Source organism: Pholis gunnellus, assembly GCF_910591455.1.
Source record: "Pholis gunnellus genome assembly, chromosome: 5".
Taxonomy (NCBI): Eukaryota; Metazoa; Chordata; class Actinopteri; order Perciformes; family Pholidae; genus Pholis; species Pholis gunnellus.
In genome coordinates this window covers 11,925,952-11,947,235 of record NC_136531.1, presented here as the reverse complement: position 1 = coordinate 11,947,235, position 21,284 = coordinate 11,925,952, and the positions used below count along the sequence as shown (strand labels likewise).

General features: G+C 41.3%; 1 protein-coding gene across 1 annotated transcript in view; it reads left to right on the top strand.

Annotated features, from left to right (window-relative positions):
- The window catches only part of ctnna2 (catenin (cadherin-associated protein), alpha 2), a 275,903-nt gene extending 257,293 nt beyond the window's left edge, over nucleotides 1-18,610 (top strand). Inside the window, exons 15-18 of the mRNA XM_079160441.1 lie at nucleotides 4,699-4,880; nucleotides 6,213-6,318; nucleotides 14,322-14,456; nucleotides 17,553-18,610. Of these exons, the coding sequence (XP_079016567.1) occupies nucleotides 4,699-4,880; nucleotides 6,213-6,318; nucleotides 14,322-14,456; nucleotides 17,553-17,840 (711 nt within the window). The 3' untranslated portion in view covers nucleotides 17,841-18,610. The remainder of the gene's footprint in view (nucleotides 1-4,698; nucleotides 4,881-6,212; nucleotides 6,319-14,321; nucleotides 14,457-17,552) is intronic.
- The last annotated feature ends 2,674 nt before the right edge of the window (nucleotides 18,611-21,284 follow it).

The following is a 21,284-nucleotide window of genomic DNA, read 5'->3' as shown; positions in this document are numbered from 1 at the left end:
AGGCTCCCGCAGCGTAACATTGCAGAGCCATCTGAGCTTAGACGCTCCAGCACTGCCACACAAGGGAGCCTCACAGCACCAAACTGTCAACTACTTTTCCTGGCACTCAACTGTGCTTTGAGTGGGCAGTTCTTCTTGGGAACAGTTTGAAGTCGCAACATGTCCCTTTGTCATAACTTGTTGCTGTAATACAAGTAATATAAGGTGGCTTAAAGGGTGAGGGGGCTGAACGTAAAGATTGTTCATGCAGCCTTGATTAGCAGGTTATGCATTCAAGCTTGCAGCGAATAAATTGAAGACGATGTATTGCATAGTTCCATTAAATGTTATTACATTTGTCCATTTAACACACATTATCTTGTCCAACATACTATACATCTGGCATATAGATAAAGCCTCTCACACAGTTAATTGATATTGCTTGTTTTTCCTCTCATAGACACTGTTATGCCCTCAGAGACGAAACATTTACACACGCATGAGGCAAGCACATCCATAAAAGATGTGTTTGCCTTGAACCACTGGTGATCTGCCCAGTCGGCCTCAGCCTGTCGTGTCAGGATAAAGCTGGCTGTCCTTTCACTGTCATGCCAAGCGCACACTGGTGCTCTGTGATTCTATTCAAACAGACAAGAGGAAGTGTAATCCATTTTCTCCATAGGAGCTGACATGAGCACACTGAGGTTTACAGTCATGATCCCTCCAGGCCCCTCCAGTGTGCCGGTATCTCACACAGGACACAGGCGTAACATCTCCCTCTCACTTTCTTGATCTCACTGTCTCCTCTGTTGCTCAGTGTAGAAATAAATAAAATCAAGTCCAGGGCCCTCCCAGGAGCCTTTGTTCCCAGCGCTTTGCCTTGTGTGGTGCGCCACTTGTCACTTCTATTACACTTATGTGTAAAGCTAATTTATAAGCGCAAACATGCATAATGGGAAGGCAGAAAAACACACAGGGGAAAGAGGCCTGCACATAGTGTCTCTCTCTATTAGAACATGCAGACACAAACTCTCCTTCTTTAACACACCACGGGTAACGCACAGACACGCATACACACACCCAACATCTTTTAACACAGTGATTGGATAACACTGTTGATAGGTCATCCATAAAATTGAACTCAGAGTGTCTGGGCAGTTTATTTCAAATGAAACAAATTAAAGTCATTTCAAGAAGCTGCGCTCGGTGAAGAAACCCGGAAAGCGCTCTAATCCCTGCAGACGTAGCCGAGTCGCAGAGTGTATTGGCACAGCACTCCCTCGGCCGGATTTGCCACTATGTTAAGCTCCCAAGGCCCGCTCCTTGTTGTTATCAGTAAAGTAGGGGAAGGGATTTAGGGATAAGTGAATTCTAGAGAGCAGGGGGGGGGGGGGGGGGGGAGAGAGGGGGCTTCACCAAGTGCCTTCCTGCTCCCCTGACGTCCCAATTGGTTCATGTGTTTACCCCTGTGCTGCAGCTTTCTTTTGTGTTCAGAACCCCCTCATCCTTCCCGACACTCTCTCTTTTGTCACACCATGTTCAGAGTGAATTTGAATACCAAGCAAATCCCTCACTTTCTCCTCAACCTCCCTTGATCTCTAATTTTAGAAAAAGGAATTTCCAATCCAAATTGTTGAGTTTCAAGAGACTTTTTGCTCCCTTTAGGTGCTTGGGGGAGCAGTTCATCTTGGTTTAATGCAGCTCTTATGTGCAGAAGACGGAGAGAAAAGTATTTGATTCCTCTTACAGTTTACATCCTTTATCTTACTCATTCCAATGGCATTTAGCAAAACTATAACTAAACTTCTTCTCAATGGTGTACCAACCATTTTGACACTGGGGGCATACTGCTTGGTGCATTTATAGAAATAAGTGAATAATTGATGTCTCAACAGTTGGGTGCAGGAAATAAATGATATGCTAATGACCGCCCTCGAGTCCTGAGGTTAGAGTGACATGCTTGGTGGCACATTGCACTCATCTGTGTGGCTATTGATTAGGAAGCAATTACTGTACATCCTTGCCTCCATTATGTTTTTGCTACATTGAACATGAGCATGTAATCAGCAAGCCATAACCCAGGGAGCTACTGGCTACCCAGAACCACACACTCAGCGCACAACCACCCTGTAAATGTCTGAACTAAAATGTCTTTTGCAGTTTTCAAGTTTATTTTTAATAAATTATTTTGTGCAATCTCTGCAAGAAGAATCATGCGATCGCTCACCTGTGTGCGTGGGTCCATGAATTAGTATGCGCCTTTGTGTCCGTCCACAGCTAATCTCACATTCTGCTGCAGCAAACTGCATAATGTTTTGGGTGGCCAGTTATGGCTGCATGCTAAAGGACCTCTCGTGGTTGCAGTGACTCAGACTTCCTCAAAACCCCTTTTGCTTCTTGTTTTACTGTATACTGCTATTGACTGCCTGCTGACTCCTCACTCACCTGCCCACGACCTTTCCAGGCCAGTAGTGATAATGGTGCTTATTGAATCTTCAAAACTCCAGCCGCTGCTCTACGGCCAGAGACACAGTGGGGGGAAAAGAAATACTGTGAGTGTATCTCTATGGGGAAACAGTTTGCTCAATTTTATAGTTCATGACTATGTGTTTGGCAAACAGCTTACTGAACTATGCACACAAATGACTGCATCACCTCCACTTAGCTGCTGCTCTGCGGCCAGAGACGCAGTTTTTTCCATGTTTATTGGGCATCAACCTCACGTGTACATGCCTAATGTCGGAAACTAGACTTGAAGCCTAAATACTTGCTGCAAGTCACAGTTACGCCGGTGAGACAGAGCTGAGATGCGTGCTGGTGCAGACATCTGAAAAGACTAAAAAGTTTAGGTGAAAAACAGGCCTGATACACTTGATGTCTAGATGGGGGGGTTAGACAATTGTGGGTTGAATTCGTTCAATCTAACACGATAGCTGTGGTTGTTGCAGACACAGCTGGTGGAGATATGCCCTCTACTGAGTGCATAGTTCAAACTGATTTTAATTTAAAAACAAGTTATAGTTGAAATCAACAGCATAAATATTAATTTCAAAATAAGATAAAGCAAGTGCTCCGTTATATGAGACAAACTCAAAGAAGCAGAGGGACTATTAGTTATAATGTGTTTATAAGAGCCCATCAGTGCTAATTAACCTATAGCAAAAACTGCGTACTTAATTTAAGGATCTGTCTGATTAGTAAATTAACTTATGGAGATATGTTTGACTTGTGCATAGGCAGACTTACAGTAGTTGTTTTATTACACATTAGATAAATGGCAGTGTAGGGGCCCCAGAGCCACTGCCTACTGTGTGCGACCCATAAGTCATAGCGACGCCTGAATACAAGTTTGCCCGGCTGGAATCAGCAGTTTGTTTTAAATTGTGTATTCCTCCATTGTGCAGTCTAAATACATATTAACTTTGTATTTGTTTTAAATGTGAGCGGTGTTTTCACCCCACACGCGGTATAATGGGATACACTGCCTCGCTGTTGTTTGTGTGTCTTGGCACTGGCAGCAGAGGAAATCTATGTACACTGGGCTTGAGGGGGCTGGTTTTGCTTGTTTGTTTATGCCGTTCGGATTTTATTCAAGCTAACCGCCATCAAAGCTTTGCATTACTGCGCTCACATAGTGATCAGTAGGCCGAAGCTCAGGTTGGCCTCCATGAATCTCAATTTCTGTCCGTTATTTCAGTTGTTTCTCTTTGATTGAGGGCCCCCTCCTGTTTCAGCTTATTTTATTTTCAAAGAATATCGGAAGGACAAGTCATCTATATTTTTTGTTTTCAATTTCCTCCTGACACATCTAGCAGGGGACATGAGCAAAGTGACGCACTTTCTCGCTGAGCTCACCCCACACCCCCACACACCAGCTTTGCTGTGACAGAGGGAATAAGGAAGAGGGAAAAGCAGAACGAGGGTGATTATGTCATTAAGAGAATAGCAATTCTTGGAGAACAGTCAATAATAGATGAGGTTAAAAAACAATGGTGACTGGTCTTTTTTTTTACTGTACTCGTTTTCTCTCTCTGCCTCTCGAGTCAATAGAATCGACCTAATGGAAACCAGGTTACTCTTCCTTCCATCTCACCTCCCTGACATAATGTTTAACAAATGCATTATTCATTCTCTGGTCTAAGAAGCGAGGTAATTATACATTTATCTCCAAAATAATACCGGGTTCTCAGTGAGCCTGTGACCTTGCCACAAGATTTATGCCATTTCGGACCTGCCCCCAAATGCCGCTGAGGAAAAAATGAAGGCAAAAATGGATTTTCTCTTTATGGATATAAGATGTCAAGGGGCTTGAAAAGGTCCAGTCATTAAATGTAAAGTTTAGAAATGTATTTTGAAGCGTTTTAGAAGGGCAGGGATAGTCAGACTCCAAACTTAGTGTTCAAGTTTTGTAGGGCGGATTAAAAAGTAGACCGGACAGAAAAAATAGAACAAATGGTGCTACAGCTCTCCCCTTTATATCTTTTTTCTTTATGCTCTTTCTCCTTAACTAATCCCTCTTCTTTTTCACCCCTTTCCTCATTTCCCTATCGTTCTCTCCTTCCCAACCTAATCTCCCTCCTTTACCAAAATTCTTCTCCTCTGGTATTTCCCTCATTCTGAGCAATCCCTCCAATTTATTCTGCTCAAATGTACTCCCTAACAGCCTCTTCCTCCTTTTCTAATGCTTTTGTTTCTTCCATGCTCCCCTGTTGCCTGCAGGCTATCATGGCACAGCTTCCGCAGGAGGAGAAGGCAAAGATCGCTGAGCAGGTGGAGAGCTTCAGACAGGAGAAGTGCAAGCTGGATGCAGAAGTGGCCAAGTGGGATGACAACGGCAATGACATCATTGTGCTGGCCAAGCAGATGTGTATGATCATGATGGAGATGACAGACTTCACCAGGTACAAAAGTCAAAGTACAAAGCAGACAATTTAAACCTGCAATGACAAATGTGTTGGTCACTTAAAGGCAGTAGAAACAATCTGATCACTGATGTATTATCACATTTTAAGTTCATATTGCCAAATTATTAGCAAATTGTTGCTTAAACATCTAGCCCATATACAAACAGGAAATATGTGGTTCTTTACTGTAACTGTTAAATGCTACATCATGTTCACCAGCTAGTCCCTAACATTGTTTGGTGCTGGGTAGGTAATGCATAGAGGGTATGAGAGGTTTTTCACTGCAAGCAGCAGCCTGTGCCCCATAGAATCAAAACCATGAGCTGAAAAGTCTTTTCCAACTGAGGGTGACTATGAGTAACCCCATTGTTCATACAAAAATATTGGAGCAGCAAATAAAAAAAGTGAGATTCCTGAGAAACAATCTTGCCATTGCAATGCTCAGAGCTGCAAACTGTTTCGTGAAAGGCAGAGTGATCCAGACGACCTTTGTTTTACTAAGATTACATAGCGCTGCTGTGATTCAAAGATATACTGTAATAGATAATCTGTTTGAATTTACAATCTTGTCGCTTATGTTTACTAAAAGCCAGCAGCTTTCCTCTCAATCTCTCCCATCTGGGCTCAACATATCAGGGAAATCCCTAATGCCTAACTGATGGTTATCTGCCTCGTGTATGGATTTGTGCACCACTCCACCATTATATGGCATGGGACAAACCAAAAAGAAAAGAAAAATCCAGGCCAGGAGTCATTAGTCATGAGTGATGAAGTCTGTGGTGCTGTGACTGCACCATTATTACTTGGCATTGACCCCAGTTACTGAGATTGGCATGAACAAACTAAGTGAAAATGTCAGCCTAGCACTGACTAAAAATAAGACATTACACACACAAACACACGTATCTAGCCACAATAACTTTCCCCATGCTGGCAAATCAAGAAAAATAAACACAGAACAAAGACTCAGTGGTGGGCCATTATTTCCCTCTCCTGTTTTATTTCCTACCGTAACTGCTTTGAAAATTCGACTGTTTTGCTGTTAAAAACAAAGCCATTTTAGGTTATTTGTGAGTCAAAGCTCTATTATACATCATTAGGGACTGTATTGTATACTGTATACGGTATTTGTTACACCCGTTAACTGGGAAATCGTGTATTGTTGGTTAATGTCTCATATTCCTCCTGCCAACCACAGCAGGATTAGCTGCTGCTCTACGAGCTCAGGGGTGAGCTCTGTCTTTAAAGGGAAGCTCTGCATGCCTTATGCCTCCACAACTACACCCTCATTACCTTTTCCCTTCTTTCTCACTCCTTGGATTTCCCCAGAGGCAAAGGCCCCCTGAAGAACTCCTCAGATGTGATCAACGCGGCTAAGAAGATTGCAGAGGCTGGTTCCAGGATGGACAAATTGGCCCGTGCTGTTGCAGATCAGGTAGATATGCAACTGTGTCTGCTGCTGTCATTTTCATCATTATACTCTCTATTAGTCTGAGACTGTCTCTGCCTGTGTCATAGTAGCTGGCGGCTGAACACATTTTGATTTGGAGTAAGTGGGCATGGCCATTGGAAATCTTTAATGTGGGCATTGACAAGCCCAGCTGGAGCAGTGGGCTGTGTTACTGCATGCATTTGTCTCCCATTGGGGCCAACACGGAGAGAGCAAGACAGCAGAACCAAGTTGTGTCTCTAATATAATTAGCTCCCCACCGAGGTGTTGCATTCATTATCAGATGAGTACTTCTCTAAAACACGCTGACAGACCATTTTCAATATCTAATCAATCAGTGCTGTGCCTAGGGAAGACAGGAGTGAAAAGAAATATGTGTGTACGCTGTGTATGTGTGCCAACAGCAAATGAAGTGGGAGGTATTTCACAATGCAGCACTCCAGGTAATGCATAATGTTCTTCTTCATTTCGTCTGTCTCTAATAAGCAGTGAGAACAAACTCAGGCACAAGACTCACTGATTTATTAAGGCAGCCTGTTGCCATTGTAATTGCAACTGCTGGTAGCTAGCAAACTCTTGGAATAACGACGGGCCTCTTTTCCAGTGCTGCTTAGCTGAAGAAATGTTGGAGCTCACATAGAAATTTAGAATTCGAAATATTTCTTTAGTCCTGGAACTCGTATGAGGCCGGCACACACGAGCACCAACCGAGCTGCTGTACCTTCAGCTTCATGTTTCAAACCAATCACAATACTGAACGTTCTTTTGTTGATTACAGGAAAGAACTCAATGAATCATACCTCCATAAAGACTGCACAGTCCTCAAAATGTTATTTCAAATCTGCATTTATTGTTTTTATTGGCCACCTTGGGCCAGTGCGACAAGCTGTAAACTCGTCATTAACATAAAGCACCTTATAATATCACCTTATTATTTTGACATAGAACATGTGTCAGCAAACTGACTTCTTTACACATCCAGCTGATACAGCGCAATGTACAGTGCAATATTCATTCTCTTTTTAGCTTTGTTTAGCCGCTAACTCCTGAGTAGAGAAACTGGCTTCGTCTGTCTGCCGCTTGTTGCTAGGCAAGTAGTGTACAGTCAAGTTTTTTGGTCTGCCTGCTGTACGTGGAAACAGTATTAACTATTAATGGCAGTTGCTGAAATGCTCCATAAAGCTGCAGGAAACTGCAGTCAGGTTCATCATCACTCAAGTGACCCCTCTCACATTACATGTACTTATTTGATTCATTGCTGTAAAAATATTGATAATAGACACTTTAACAGAAGAAAATGGAAAAAATATTGAATTTCCATCTGGAATTAATCATTCAGTGTTAAAGGTTTCTGAATGTGGACATAGATCAGGTTCCAAACCAAAAGATTAACACCCGTTTATTTTAAGATTTCCTGCTAGATTTCCGAGCTCAGCAGATGCGCTGCGTACTTTTCAGAATGAATCCTTGCTGCAGTGGCCCAAGCCTTCATCACTATCCTGTAAAGGCATTATTTTCACATTCATTTAGCTGGCATTACACACACAGAATACCATGATAAATAGATGTTTTTCGCCTCCTACTGTGTATTTCCTTTATCCAGAGCCAACCTTTTGACAATGTGAGACTTCACAACAGTATATGGGCAAGCCTTCTGCTGTTAGCGCAGCGCACAATGCCTGTCAGTTTGAGTGGCCGTAGAGTCTGCTGAGCTTTCCACTGACCAGAAGGCATCTTTAGTCAAAGCTGGCACTGTATCCTCATGTCACACTGTCCTGCTCTCCAGAGCATATTGCACTACAGAATTAAGTTTCAGGCTGTGAATGCATAACTATGTCTGTCAGGCAGTAATTACCACAAACAGAGAGATGAAAAGCATGAGTTTAATCTGTATGGGCCTTGTTTATGTACATCTTTGCATGTTTCCATTTTTCTTAGGAATCTGGTCTCAGTCTGCGTCACTGCTTGTGTATGTTGTTTTGAGCAGGATCTGGGGCAGAAATGACAAAATAAGCATGAACTTGCACTTTTTTTCTTATGTATTAGTTTATTCGCTTGTAGGCTGCCAAGTGATAATCAGTGTTTAACAGGGTTTAGGTGGGAGTAAATCTGTCACATGGCGAATCACTGGCAGAGCCTGTGTCTGAATCAACAGTTGCTGTAATGAAAAGAGCAGGTGGCTTGCATTTTTTAATTCTCACTTAAATGGTTCCTAGACTAGTGTTTACTGAATATTCAAAGCCTTCTGTTACACTTCCGGAGACAACAGAACTGTGTTCAGGAAATAAAGAGGGGCTCGAGGACATTTTATTCTCCAACATGTATTTATTATAAAAGTGTTTTCATGTGCGGCATTAGGGGCATCTGTTTGGCATGTCATTCAGTGAATGGACTGAGTTATTACAAGTTAAAACAGCATAAGTTTGCTTTTATGAAGCATCTTATTGGAATTACACAACAAGTAACCTCATTACTTGCCTTCATTCCGTATGAAGAAGACAAGCATTTTGCATTCTCACATTGTGGTAGGTAACCTGTGTTTGTCATGCGCACTGTGGCTTGACAGTAAGAATAAAGGCTGCTCCACTGCCTTCAGACAGGTCCCTTAAGTAGCAAACCTTGTCGCCATGACTCCACATCAGCCCTATTGATGAACAAGTGTGAAGCAGAAGGCAATTCTGCGTGGAACCGTGGACGGACGGCGAGCTCTTTCATAGTCATTTAAGCACAGCACTTGACGTAGATAAACCCCCAGAGGCAACTCACCCCATTTCACTCCAGCAATGCCTTTTTTTCTACTCTATTTCCCCCACTCCACTTTCCACTTACTCTGCTTCATTCTTTAAGTATGCGTCCTACAGAAACAAGCTAGATAGTGGAGGACAGCTGTGCGAACGTTATGCGCGCCTATACCGAGACAGGCTTGGTTGTTGATTGTTAAGTGTTGTCAGAATCGGAATCAGAAAATACTTTATTGATCCCCGAGGGGGAATTGGTACGTCACAGTTGCTCTTATATATTAGCATAACGAAATACATGAAAATTAGAAATAAAGCCCGATGTAAAATGTAAATCACGTACATAACATATAACACAATATATGCAGAAAAATACAGGCAAATAATAAAAACAAGGAATGAGCATGAGATCTAAAACATGTGTAAATAATAATCAGAATAATGAATTAAATGCAGGATTAATGATATTGCACAATTTAATAATTATACGATTCTAATGCAGTTTAATCATTATTACACATAGAAGTAATCAGAAATGATAAGTCCACGGGCCATTCTATTGACTCAGAACGTCTGACACGCACACTCTTACCCCAGAACATTACGGCAAACTGGATAGCACTGTGGCCACCACTGACTCGTTGAACATCCTCAGCATTGTTGAAGGACCTAAGCCTTCTCAGAAAATACAGACGGCTCCGGTCCTTCTTGTCGAGGGCTTCAGTGTACTTAACTGTCACGGTATACTCCCAAATACATATAGTCCACAATGTCCAAGCTTACCTGCTGACTCACCAATAAACAGCCATGGTATGTATAACAGTTTGCAGCACTCTGCTTGAGACGGTCAGTGTTTGATGGAAGCACCATCTGGCTTATGGTTTACCTGCGCAGCTGGTCGTTGATCTGTGTACATCGATGTAGTGATGTTAAGGCACAGTATTGTAGGGGACAGAATGTATTGTATTATACAATTCCTCAAACAGGACTTGCCAGGGCAGATCTTGGGAAGGTATTTTTAGACTTTCTTAATACCGTTCGGTGGTCTAGCAAGTATTTACAGCAGCAGGACTTTGTTTGGGGTATTGACTCAAAATATAGAACAGTAGCAATGTTTAATGTCCATGTCACCCAGTGCAACTGTGTGGCTCACTGATAAAATGTAAAGTGCAGTAAGTTATATGAAGCTGTGGCTACGCAGACAATACTTATTTGTAGCATCAATTTGTTGTTGGTTTTGTTTTTTAAATTTTTAAATTTGCCTTTCATGGTTTACTCTACTTTCCTTGATATTTAGGAATCCTTTTTTTTTTGCATTGTGTTTAAGTACTAAAATAAATGTAGAAATATCAAGTTATTGTTTCTAAATGCTGCTAAACACATGGAAGTTTGAAGCTAAGTATTCAGACTTCCAGGTTTCACTTTATTTGTGACGGCGGAAGGCCCTGTCGCATTGAATGCAGAACAACAAGAACAAAACTGCTGTCGCCTTTACAGACAGCAGTGTAACCAAGTGTGACTGATGTGTAATGAAAAAGCTACAGTTAGCAGGAGCTGGCTAGAGAGGAGTCAGAACTAACTATGTTCAAAAGGGAAAATCTTGCATCTCAAAATTGTGAGCTTTTCATAAAATATTTTCTCTGCTTTAATCTAATATTTCTCATGATATGTCAGCGCTTCACCGCCTAATGCATTTAGATGCAAACTTAAGCGAGAGCAAATTCATTTTCCATGCTCTCACATCACACGCTGACTGTGTACCGACGCGTATGTTGCAACATGACAGGTTGCAGTAACAGCTTCTAATGTAATGGTAATAGTGCGGAGTACAGATTCAAATAAAATCATGTTTCAAAAAAGAAGGCGATGTTTGATAGATTTACATGAACGGGGACATTAGGTCACCTTGGCTAATCTGTGAGTCACTAGTGATCCACGGTCCATGTTTTATTCCATTGTGTAGATATGCCAGATTGTGGAATACAACAGAAAGACGAAGGAAAACAAATGAAATGTGCTGTCACTTAAATATAACGAGTGGTTTCAGTATGTACTAGAACACAGTAGTGCTCAGTCTTTGATGGAGATGCCAGAGCCTGGATGAGTAAATAGAAAGATGACCAGCTTTCTTGAAGTAACTGAAAGATGACAGCTCACCATCAGAGGGACTTTAGTTGTCCAGTCAGCTGGAAGGCATTTTCAATAACTGTGTGTAACATGCTCTATTTAAATATGTCATTTTGTCTTTATATCATCCTTTTGCCCCTCAAAAATGTATCTGTAATACTATTAGATTTGTAATGAAACAGAAACATGTATCATACAAAAAGCTGCCATAGTTAAAACAGAAACAGCAAACGGCCGGACGTTAAAATAACCAATTTACTATTTTTTTACACTGGAAAGGTCAGTGTCAGCCTGGTTATAAATGCAGCATCAGTGTGAGGTGTGACCTGTGTTTTGACAGACTGCCACACTCTGATAGGGAGTTGCCCTCATTTTAGCACCAGAGTTCAAATCATCTTCCTGAATTATCCATCGGGAGCACGTTTCATTCATCTTGGGGCCCAATTATGCGGAAAAACAAACACAAAGAAAGTCCCAGCAGTTACTCGTCTGGACTGAACAAAAATATTCCTGAAATGCTGAGAAGAGAAGAGCGCTGACTGAGGGAAGAGGGAGTTTCAGAAAGGCTGAGTAAAGTGACGCAGTGAAACACACTAGTCTGTAACGAAGGCTGTTTCACTATGAAGGACAGAGAGAGAGAGACGGAGAGCTTCAAAGTGGCAAAGTTATGGGCCATAAGCTTTATTTACTTCAACAGGGACTCTGTGGAAGAAATGTGCTGTTAGTCAACTGTACAATACGGAATAATTGCCTCATGTCTGCATCAGACTTGCTTGGGAAAGCAGCGTTTGTGTGTGTGTGTGTGTGTGTGTACATGCCAGCAGTGTGAAGTGCAGTTAGCAGTGATGCTAGCCAGGACTGGCAGTGCAGTGATAATGCCAAGGGAGAAGCTTCCCTCTGCCTCACTGGCTGCTCTATGAGCTAGTTTATCTTCTTCAGTCTGCACTCAGTGCCACTGACTGAGAGGAGGCTGGATGCTTTGCTCTTATTTACTGTATTGTTCAAAGTCCTGCTCTGTTAATGCTCATAACTGTGGAAGGTAAATCATGCCTTGAATTGTTCTTTGCAATTGTTTTTGTAGGTTGAAGAAACAAACACACCAATCCATTTTAAAAGACTGTTTTTGACTCACTATTTGTGACCGTCAGTGAAGGGCACTTGTGCCCAATCAATACTATTTGTCTTAGCAAGAGAGGACTTTTCCTCATATAATAAAGAAGCTGGGCGGCCATGAAATATCGCTTCTCGATGTTTAACTTGCCGTCCCCCCTCTACGCGAGCCCACAAGACGAGGAAATGAGCTGTGCATTTCCCCGCACAGTGCTGCTGAATGTCCTAGTTAGGAACGTTTAATATTAATGGCTAGAAGGAAGGTGTTGCTACAAAATGATGCTCACAGTGTTTAAGCAGCTGATGCAGTGTTGTTAACCCACTGGGAGCTTAGTGGGCCATAGCTGACTCCTGGAAGGCTTCCAGATGGAATAATAGGGGCAAACTGTGTGATGGTAGGAGCCTTTAGGAGGCTGTCCTCCTACTCTCTCTGTTGGTCCATTTGCTGCACTGTATGATTGGTCTATTCGCTGTTGAAGTGGCAGAAGCAGGTCCAGGTCAAGACTTCTGGTTTTAAAAAAAATTGGGAAGAGAAGAAGAAGAGGGATACATAGAAAACTATGCTCAAAGTATTATGTCCACTCATTGCTGATTGATCTGTTTACTTCTTGGGCAACATGCTGTGACAAACTTGTTTCATGTGAAATGCATTTGAAATGAGTTTGACACCCTGCAGTGTAACTCAACTTGCCTTTGAAACTCAAGCTTGCAACAAACGACAATTGAAAAAACAAATGTTGAACAACATTTCGCAGGCCTAGTGAAGAGAAATGTAATTAGCGACACAAAACACTGGAACCGTACTGTTTTTGTTTGGACTGTTCCTCCTTTAAAATGGCTGCAACATCAGAGACGATGATTCCTAAAACAATGCAATTGGGTAGCGAATTCACATCTCAACCATATTTGGAAAACGTACACCATTTAAAACCAGATGGCAGATCTGTGTTTAGCATCTTTAGTTTTTGCCAATGTGCCTGAAATAAGGCCAAGAACCTTTATTTCTCCAAATTCTTTGGCCCAGTGACACATCTGTTGCTTTGATGGCTATGTGGTCTGTCATGATATAATTATATATCCGTTCTGTCAGCTAGCCAACCATTGGCTCTTTGATCATCAGAGATGATCCAGTTTTAACTAGAACAATACACGGACCTCCTGGATTAATTGAAAATCCAAACAGTTTGGCCGTGGTGCTCAAAATGAGAAACATTTTACCAAAGACATGCAAACGGGAAGAGAAACGTCATTCTGCTCGCTGTGTGGCTCAGCACAAAAATGTATTACATGTTTGTTGTCAACTCATCCTTGATGGAATATGAATTCTGATTTACATTTTGAATTCACTGCTTTCATATACTGTATTTGACCCAATGACGATCTGTATGTTCGCTATTACAGTCCTTTGAATACTCTTCGGCTGTGTCAAAAAATCCCCTCACTTACCCTCTGCTATAATATTTGATTGTTTGGGTGAATTCTGAATGTGAAAGTTCTGCTGGTGATGCCCTTAATTAAATGTACTGCTGCGTGTAGAGTGAATTATTAACTGTCTGCTACATAGTGGAAGAGTAAACAAGGGAGTGATTTTGGACACAGCCCACGTGAGTGTGAGAAGAGATATTGTGTCGCAAAGGGGACCTTTGCGGCATAATCCCTTAATTTTTTTAATGATTATATGGCCATATGCGTGTCAAAGGATGTGAAGATGTGCTCCAAACTACCATCACTAGGCAAATCATTAAACAGCAGATATTGCACAGGAGCCTCAATCACCTAGATTGTACATTAATAATAATCATATTTATGCGACCTGATTTATTTTTGTCTGACAGAATTGGAATATTGCCGAGCACAAAATGGCTGTTAGGAAGGATACTAAATGTCAAATGTACGAATATCCGCCAAGGCCTTAAAAGTGTGTCACGCCACTTCCAGCTGCTCTGTAAAAAACAGTGCTCATTTATGGCTGTGTTTTGACACTGTGTTTCCTTGTGCCTCTTTTCCATTCAGTGCCCTGATTCAGCGTGCAAACAGGATCTGCTGGCCTACCTGCAGAGAATTGCCCTGTACTGTCATCAGCTCAACATCTGCAGCAAGGTGAAAGCTGAGGTTCAGAATCTGGGTGGAGAGCTCATCGTGTCTGGGGTAAGTCTATCCATAAGAACAGTACATGGCCAGCTTCACTATCGGTGATGCTCTAGATCGGCTTTTATGCTCGAATCACTAGAAATGGTTGACTTGACTTAAAGCATTTGTAATGCTCTGCACTGCGGGTGGGCAAACCTTTTAGTTCATGGTCATTAGGAGGCTTGGAAGACCAGAAGAAGGGTCATGCAGAATAAGACTGATGCAATCATTTCAGACCGATTACCATCTTATAATACCAGAACGATGCACCACAGGCTTTTTTTCCATTTGTATTGTTCATGCTTCATGAACCCTATTATCCCTCGTCGAACTACCATCAGTCAATTATCCCATACTGCTTGCTTTTGCCTTTTAACTTTCGAAATTTTAAGCGCTCAGTTTTAATGAAAACATATTTAGTCATATGTTAACGTTCGACCAGAATTATATAAACTCTCCAGTGTACTTTTGGTTAAATTTAGAATAATCCATCTGAAAAGCCAATACTTGATAATCTAAAACTGATTTAATATCTTCATAAAGCTACAAAAAACTTTGTGATTGAAACTAAGGGAAAGTTATTCAGATGTAGATGTGAGATGGTTTTAATTAAATGAATTCTGCGTCATCAACATAATCATGTAGTGAACTGTTATTGGCTCATGTCATCATAAATGTGATCAGTTGATCAATGTGCAGCAGATGTGCATGTTTTCGGACATGTATTTCATCTTCATGTTGTCTTTTTTAGTGATGTACCAGTCTCATATACCTAATCAGTGTCTGCTCAGATACTAACATTATCCAGCTGATCGGGTATCCATTTTTGTTTAATGTCTATAGCACAAAATCGCAAATCACAACTTTGCCTTAGACGACTTTTACAATGCCCTCTATCCTTAGACCCTCAATTCAGATTAACCCTCCTGTTATGTTGCGGGTCAAATTGACTCGTTTCAAAGTTTGAAAATCTAGAAAAAATATTTTAAAGTACTTTTTCAGTATGAAACTTCTGCTTGCCTTAATTAGGGTAATCAACGTGAACAAAATTAAATAAAAAATATCATGTATTTGCAACCCCCCCCCTGCAGGTTTATATAACAGAGATGATGTTCGGGTCAATTTGACCCGGCAGTGAAAGTGGAGGCTGTAAGGGGTCAGAAGGGTCAAGTTTAGACCATTTCTTTCTTTGAAAATGTGAGACAAAGTATCTCTTACTCCTCCCAACATGTTTCACCCCATTTCACACACACACACACACACACACACACACACACACACGTGCGGTCTCACTACCGCACCTGTGTGAGAAAGATACTATTTTGGCGGGAACCTTTTTTTTTCTCGCGGGAAAACTCCGCCCACACTTAGCAGGAGAGGGGAGAAACATACGAAAGGGTTGCTTGGGAGTCCTACCAACATTACACTCTGCAGATACATACAACACAGCAGCTTACTGTAGGACACCATGAGCAACAGAAACAAAAGGATGACAGCCCTGGAGGCTCTGGAGCACATCCTTGATCACGACAGTGAAATAGAGGAGGATGTGTCTGAACATGAAGACCATCTTGAGGTCAACTCAGATTATAATGGAGCTGATTATGAACCATCAGATGAGGAAACTGATATACCTGATCCTCCAAGCGAGACATTCCTGTCAAAAAATTGTGAAATACAGTGTTCATCCTCACCCAACACACGTATACCGAAAATATTATAAAGACAGTGGCAACATGTATCAGCACAAAGCACACCGTGATGACATGTCACTCGTGTGCTGTGTAGACACACACACACACACCTACACACACACACACACACACACACCTCGTTCATTGTGTTCATATCTTGTTAAATTTTGTAAATGTCTGTTTCTTAACACTATAAGTAAACATGAGTAAAGTTTACTTTCAATACAAATCCTCATGACTCATTTAGCTTGATTTTGAGTGAGCGGGTCAATATGACCCTGAACAGCAGAGGTGTCTCATCTCCATTTATCTACATCACCCCATGAAAAAAATAATGTTTCAAAATGTAAAAATAATTTAGAGAAAAATACATGTTATGGTAGACTAATGCAATTTACATCTAGGTTTTTCCAATGTACCCAAAAAATAGTTTGAACATGTATTTTTCATTAAAACGAGTGAGTTACCCTCATTGAACTATGATCTATGGAGGGGGGAATAACTTCATTTCACTAAATACTGATTGAATTGTTAGTAAGGGTGTTGGTGATGAGGTACAAACTATATTTATTAGGATTTTTTGGTTTCTGACAACTTTTGGATGATTAAACATGCACCGGGTCATATTGACCCGCGAACATCATGGCTGTACCTAAGAAACGAACATAACAGGAGGGTTAAGAAAAACTGCACAAAACAAACTTTTAAACTGTCAGGGGAAAAGTGAAAAACCTCGGGAAGAGCAACAGTCATGCAGTAGAGTACACTGATCCACACTGAGTCGAAGTTTTGGATTTTCTATGAGGAGAGAAAAAGGGGCATTGGTGCATTCCTACTGTTTTTGTCTGTGAATAACTTCCTTAGTAACTGCCATAGTATGATTTCTTCCTCTAATTAAAGTCACACATGAGTTTGCTTTGGGCTTCCTTGTGTCTTGTTTTGATACAGTTTATGATTTCTTAGGACTCTGTTATAGTTTGTCTCACATGAGATATGCAAGCCCTGCTGCGATTTTAACCTTTTCATGGTGGCCAGCTGGAATCCACACTCATTAAATCTAAACAGTTGACTTGTCTCAGTGTGGGGTAGAAGGAGGCCCACTGGCCGCCGACCCTTAAATGTCAGCCAAACAAAACAGACGGAGACAGAGGTACACCTGACCCCTGCCTCTGCTAATTAAGAACTGCTAAAATAAGATATCACATAGCGAAGGCCATGTTTTTAATCCAGCTTCATTGACAGTTGCAGCACAGACCTCCTAGATTCGGGATGTAGCCAATATGCCCGAATATTCTTGTTGAGTGCATGAAAGTCATTTTGAAGTCGAGTCACTTTTTCTCTTTACAGACTTTTTTGACTCGACCATTAGTGTTTATCTCTCTCTTCCCCTCCTCCCGTCTTTGCCCCCCCCCCCCTGTAGCTGGATAGTGCCACTTCCCTGATCCAAGCAGCCAAGAACCTAATGAACGCAGTGGTGCTGACTGTAAAGGCGTCTTATGTCGCCTCCACCAAGTACCAGAAGGTGTACGGAACAGCGGCTGTTAACTCACCCGTGGTGTCTTGGCGCATGAAGGCCCCTGAGAAGAAGCCTCTGGTAAAGAGGGAGAAGCCCGAGGAGTGCCAGACACGTGTGCGACGAGGCTCCCAGAAGAAACACATCTCCCCTGTCCAGGCCCTCAGTGAATTCAAGGCCATGGACTCGTTCTAAGCAACAACAAAAAAATAATAATGCTCACCCAAGAAAAAAAAACATCAAAACAGTGGTGACAAGTTGAAGAGAAAGTTCCTTTATACATTGTGTTAACCCACCTCTGTTTTTCCTGTGTGTGTGCTTGGTGACACCTCAGGAGGACTTCAGTACATATTAAACTGCCACACTACGGCTCCTGTGAACACTGTGGGCCTCACGGCCGACAGGAAGACAGCACACACCCAACACTATTTATCGATCTTAATGTAGCTTAATATGTGAGAGACAAAATGTGACACAAACACGAGTACTTTTGAAAATATGGGAGTTAAAAAAGAAACATATCAGAGGAGGAATAGTGGCAATTAAAAAAAAAAACATTGTGGCAGTTGATATAGCTATATCTTTAACGTGCCACTGGCTGGCTGCTTGTATACACATATAAACTGTCTGAATGGAAATCCTGAATGGTTCAGTAGAGGAGTTATTCTTAAGGGAATATGTCAATGTTGGTATGCTCCCTCTAGATATTTTCTTTTCAATTTGAATGTAACCTGTAGTGCTAGGAATTATTTATGTTTAAGATACCTGGAAGTGTTGGCATCCAAGTAGTTTCCTTGTTCCTGATGATTATAATAATAATCCATACGGTGTTTTTTTCCAAAGCACACTTATGGTCTATTGTATTGCCTTTTTAAATTCAATTTATTTAATTATTACATCACTAACTATGATGACCTTGATTGGAAGTTGTGTAGCGTATAAATATAGACGGAGAGGTTTGAATAGTTGTGGTTTGCTCAGAGAATAGAAATCCCTGCATACAGTACCTTTATATTCACCCTTCTCTAATAAATCCCTCAACTTGATCCTCGTGGTTTCATGTGTCTTTCTTTACGGTCACATTTGCCGCTGTAGCTACTAATGCGTGTGTTGATATTACAGCAGCGATGTCTTTTATGAATCTAATGGATCTGACACGATCATTAGAGATTGCCATGCCAGACCCACCGAGATGAAAAGATTCCAGGGGAGGAAGAAAAAAAATCTATGAGTACTAAAAGCTTACAAGAAAAGGCATATTGATTCAGGGTCACAGGTCAAGTCCCATTACTTCACTGTGACTTGAGATAATTGCTGTTAGGTCAGCACTGTTTCTGCCATCTTTGTGATATTTTGCCAGGTCCTGCACACAAACGGTCTACCACGCTTGCCAAACACAAATCATTTTGACCTACATGATACCCTTTAATCCTCTGGGGAGGGGGCGATGTCGGCTGTCTGTTGGTCCACCACTTAGATTTAAGACTTAAATAGCTCAACAGCTATTTGATGGATTGCCATAATGTTTTTGTTCAGACATTCATGATCCTTAAAGGATTAATTATACCTAATTTGGTTATTTTTGACTTTTTCCCTGGCACCACCAACAGGTTTAAAGTTTCCTCTCATCCAGTGAAATATTTTAATATATATATAATATAATATTTGTTTACCACACATTTTGGTACAAACATTCATGGCTCCCAGATGATATATCCTAACACCTTTGTATATGCACTGACTTTTCCGCTTGCACCACCATGAGGTTGACTTTTTAGTTTTATAGTGAAATGTTTTTAACAACTGTTCGATAGATTGCCATGAAATTTGGTGGACACATTCATGTTCCCCCTGGAATTAATTGCAAATAACGTGTGTGATTCTATCCAGCACCATCAAACATCAGCATGTTAGAAAACTCTATGGGGTATTTCTTTAAAATACAATTTCTCTGTTTTCTTTGCCATCCATCTAAGAACAGATCAAGCTGTATCCATTGCTCATGGTCTCACAGGTTACTGCTGACTCCATGTCAAGGTATATAAGCCAGTATTGACCACTGAAGTCCCTGTCAATTTCTCTTAAGCCCACTGAGTCGTTGAGGGAAAGAAAGAACGGATTGGGGAAGAAGAAAAGCAGATAGCTGGGAATCAACCGATGCCTGACACATTTCCAGTCAGCAAGAGAAGAAACCCCAGAATGCTCTGTGCTCTGAATGTTAAGGTTTGAGATCTCTGAAAGAAAGGAAAGTCATTGTCAATACTACAAATGTGAAGTCTGAATAGCTCGTCTGGTCTTTGGGAAAGCGCAGAGACCTGGCTGCGACCTCACTTCATGCCGAGTGATTCCAGTAAATGAGTTCATTTTTAGAGACAGTTGCATGCATGCCTCTCAGATAATGACTCTATCAAGTCCCTACAGGCATCAGCGGCACACCCTGCCATTAAACAGGGAGAGTTAATCAATTGATTGCTTAACACGACCTTGATCCCTCATGAATCAAATCAAAAGCATCGACAAGCATAATTGTTCCAATAACGGCACACGGGACACTAGTTTAGATAATGCAGCAGTTTAGTCACTGATAATGAATAAGGCTCTTTATGTATCCTCATTGTACCGCTAATGACCATTAAAGACAACATGCATCAAGCATCCGTGCATCACCAAAGTACCCTGTGTTTAGGAAACAGGGCCACAGGAGCAGAGTTGTAACACGGTCCAGTTAATGGAGGGATTAATTCCTGGCTGTGGCGCTGTCTGACTAGAATAATCCCTGTGTGTATCCATTGCTACCCTCCAAATAAAACATGAAATGATGGCTGACGGCCTGTTCCCCTTGAAAGTTGAAATGAAATAATGATGGTAGCAGATATGCCACTGCAGTGTAGGATATCGGTACTTTGATTTGAGATGTCTTCATGGGATGTGCTGTTTTAAAGGATTAAAACAGAATTCTAGTCGAGTTAAACAAACTATAAAAAATATACCGAGAGGAAAATGTTTTACAAGTCCCAGAGGCAGAATAGTGAAGAGCAGCATACAACCAGGAGCTGCATATGTTTTTTTGGCTTCCGGCCTTTGGCATCAGATGCCTTCTGACACTGAACACACTGGAGACTCTGCCATCTGCACAGATGGACATCAGCGCTGGAAACCTCTATGCTGGGACCTCTTTTATGGCTGCAGTTTATCAAATGTGACACAAAAATTAAATCAGAGATAATGTATATGAATAATCTTCGACCTGATGTGATGGTAGAGTGTCTTATTTCACCTATTCAAAGGTTAAACACCAGCAAGGTTGTCAACTGGATAGAAACATAACATTTGGAGTACAGCTGTAGTGTCAGTAAAGGCACACACTTTTCAGTTTCAATCATTTGTGAACATTTGTGATGAATGGCATTAATCACATTTAGATAAATATACTGCAGTGGATTAAACCTTTTGACACGTGGCTACTCCAAATTCATTGCATTCAGTTATGGGGAGATATGAAATGAACCTCAAGCTTTGCCTTCTTTCTTCCTCTATACTTTTAGTTCGAGATGCTCTTCCAAGAAAGGGTCAAACCTGTTTCTTATTCTAATTTTATGTAGCAACCAGACAGCTGGCGAGAGTCCAGAACTTTCATTA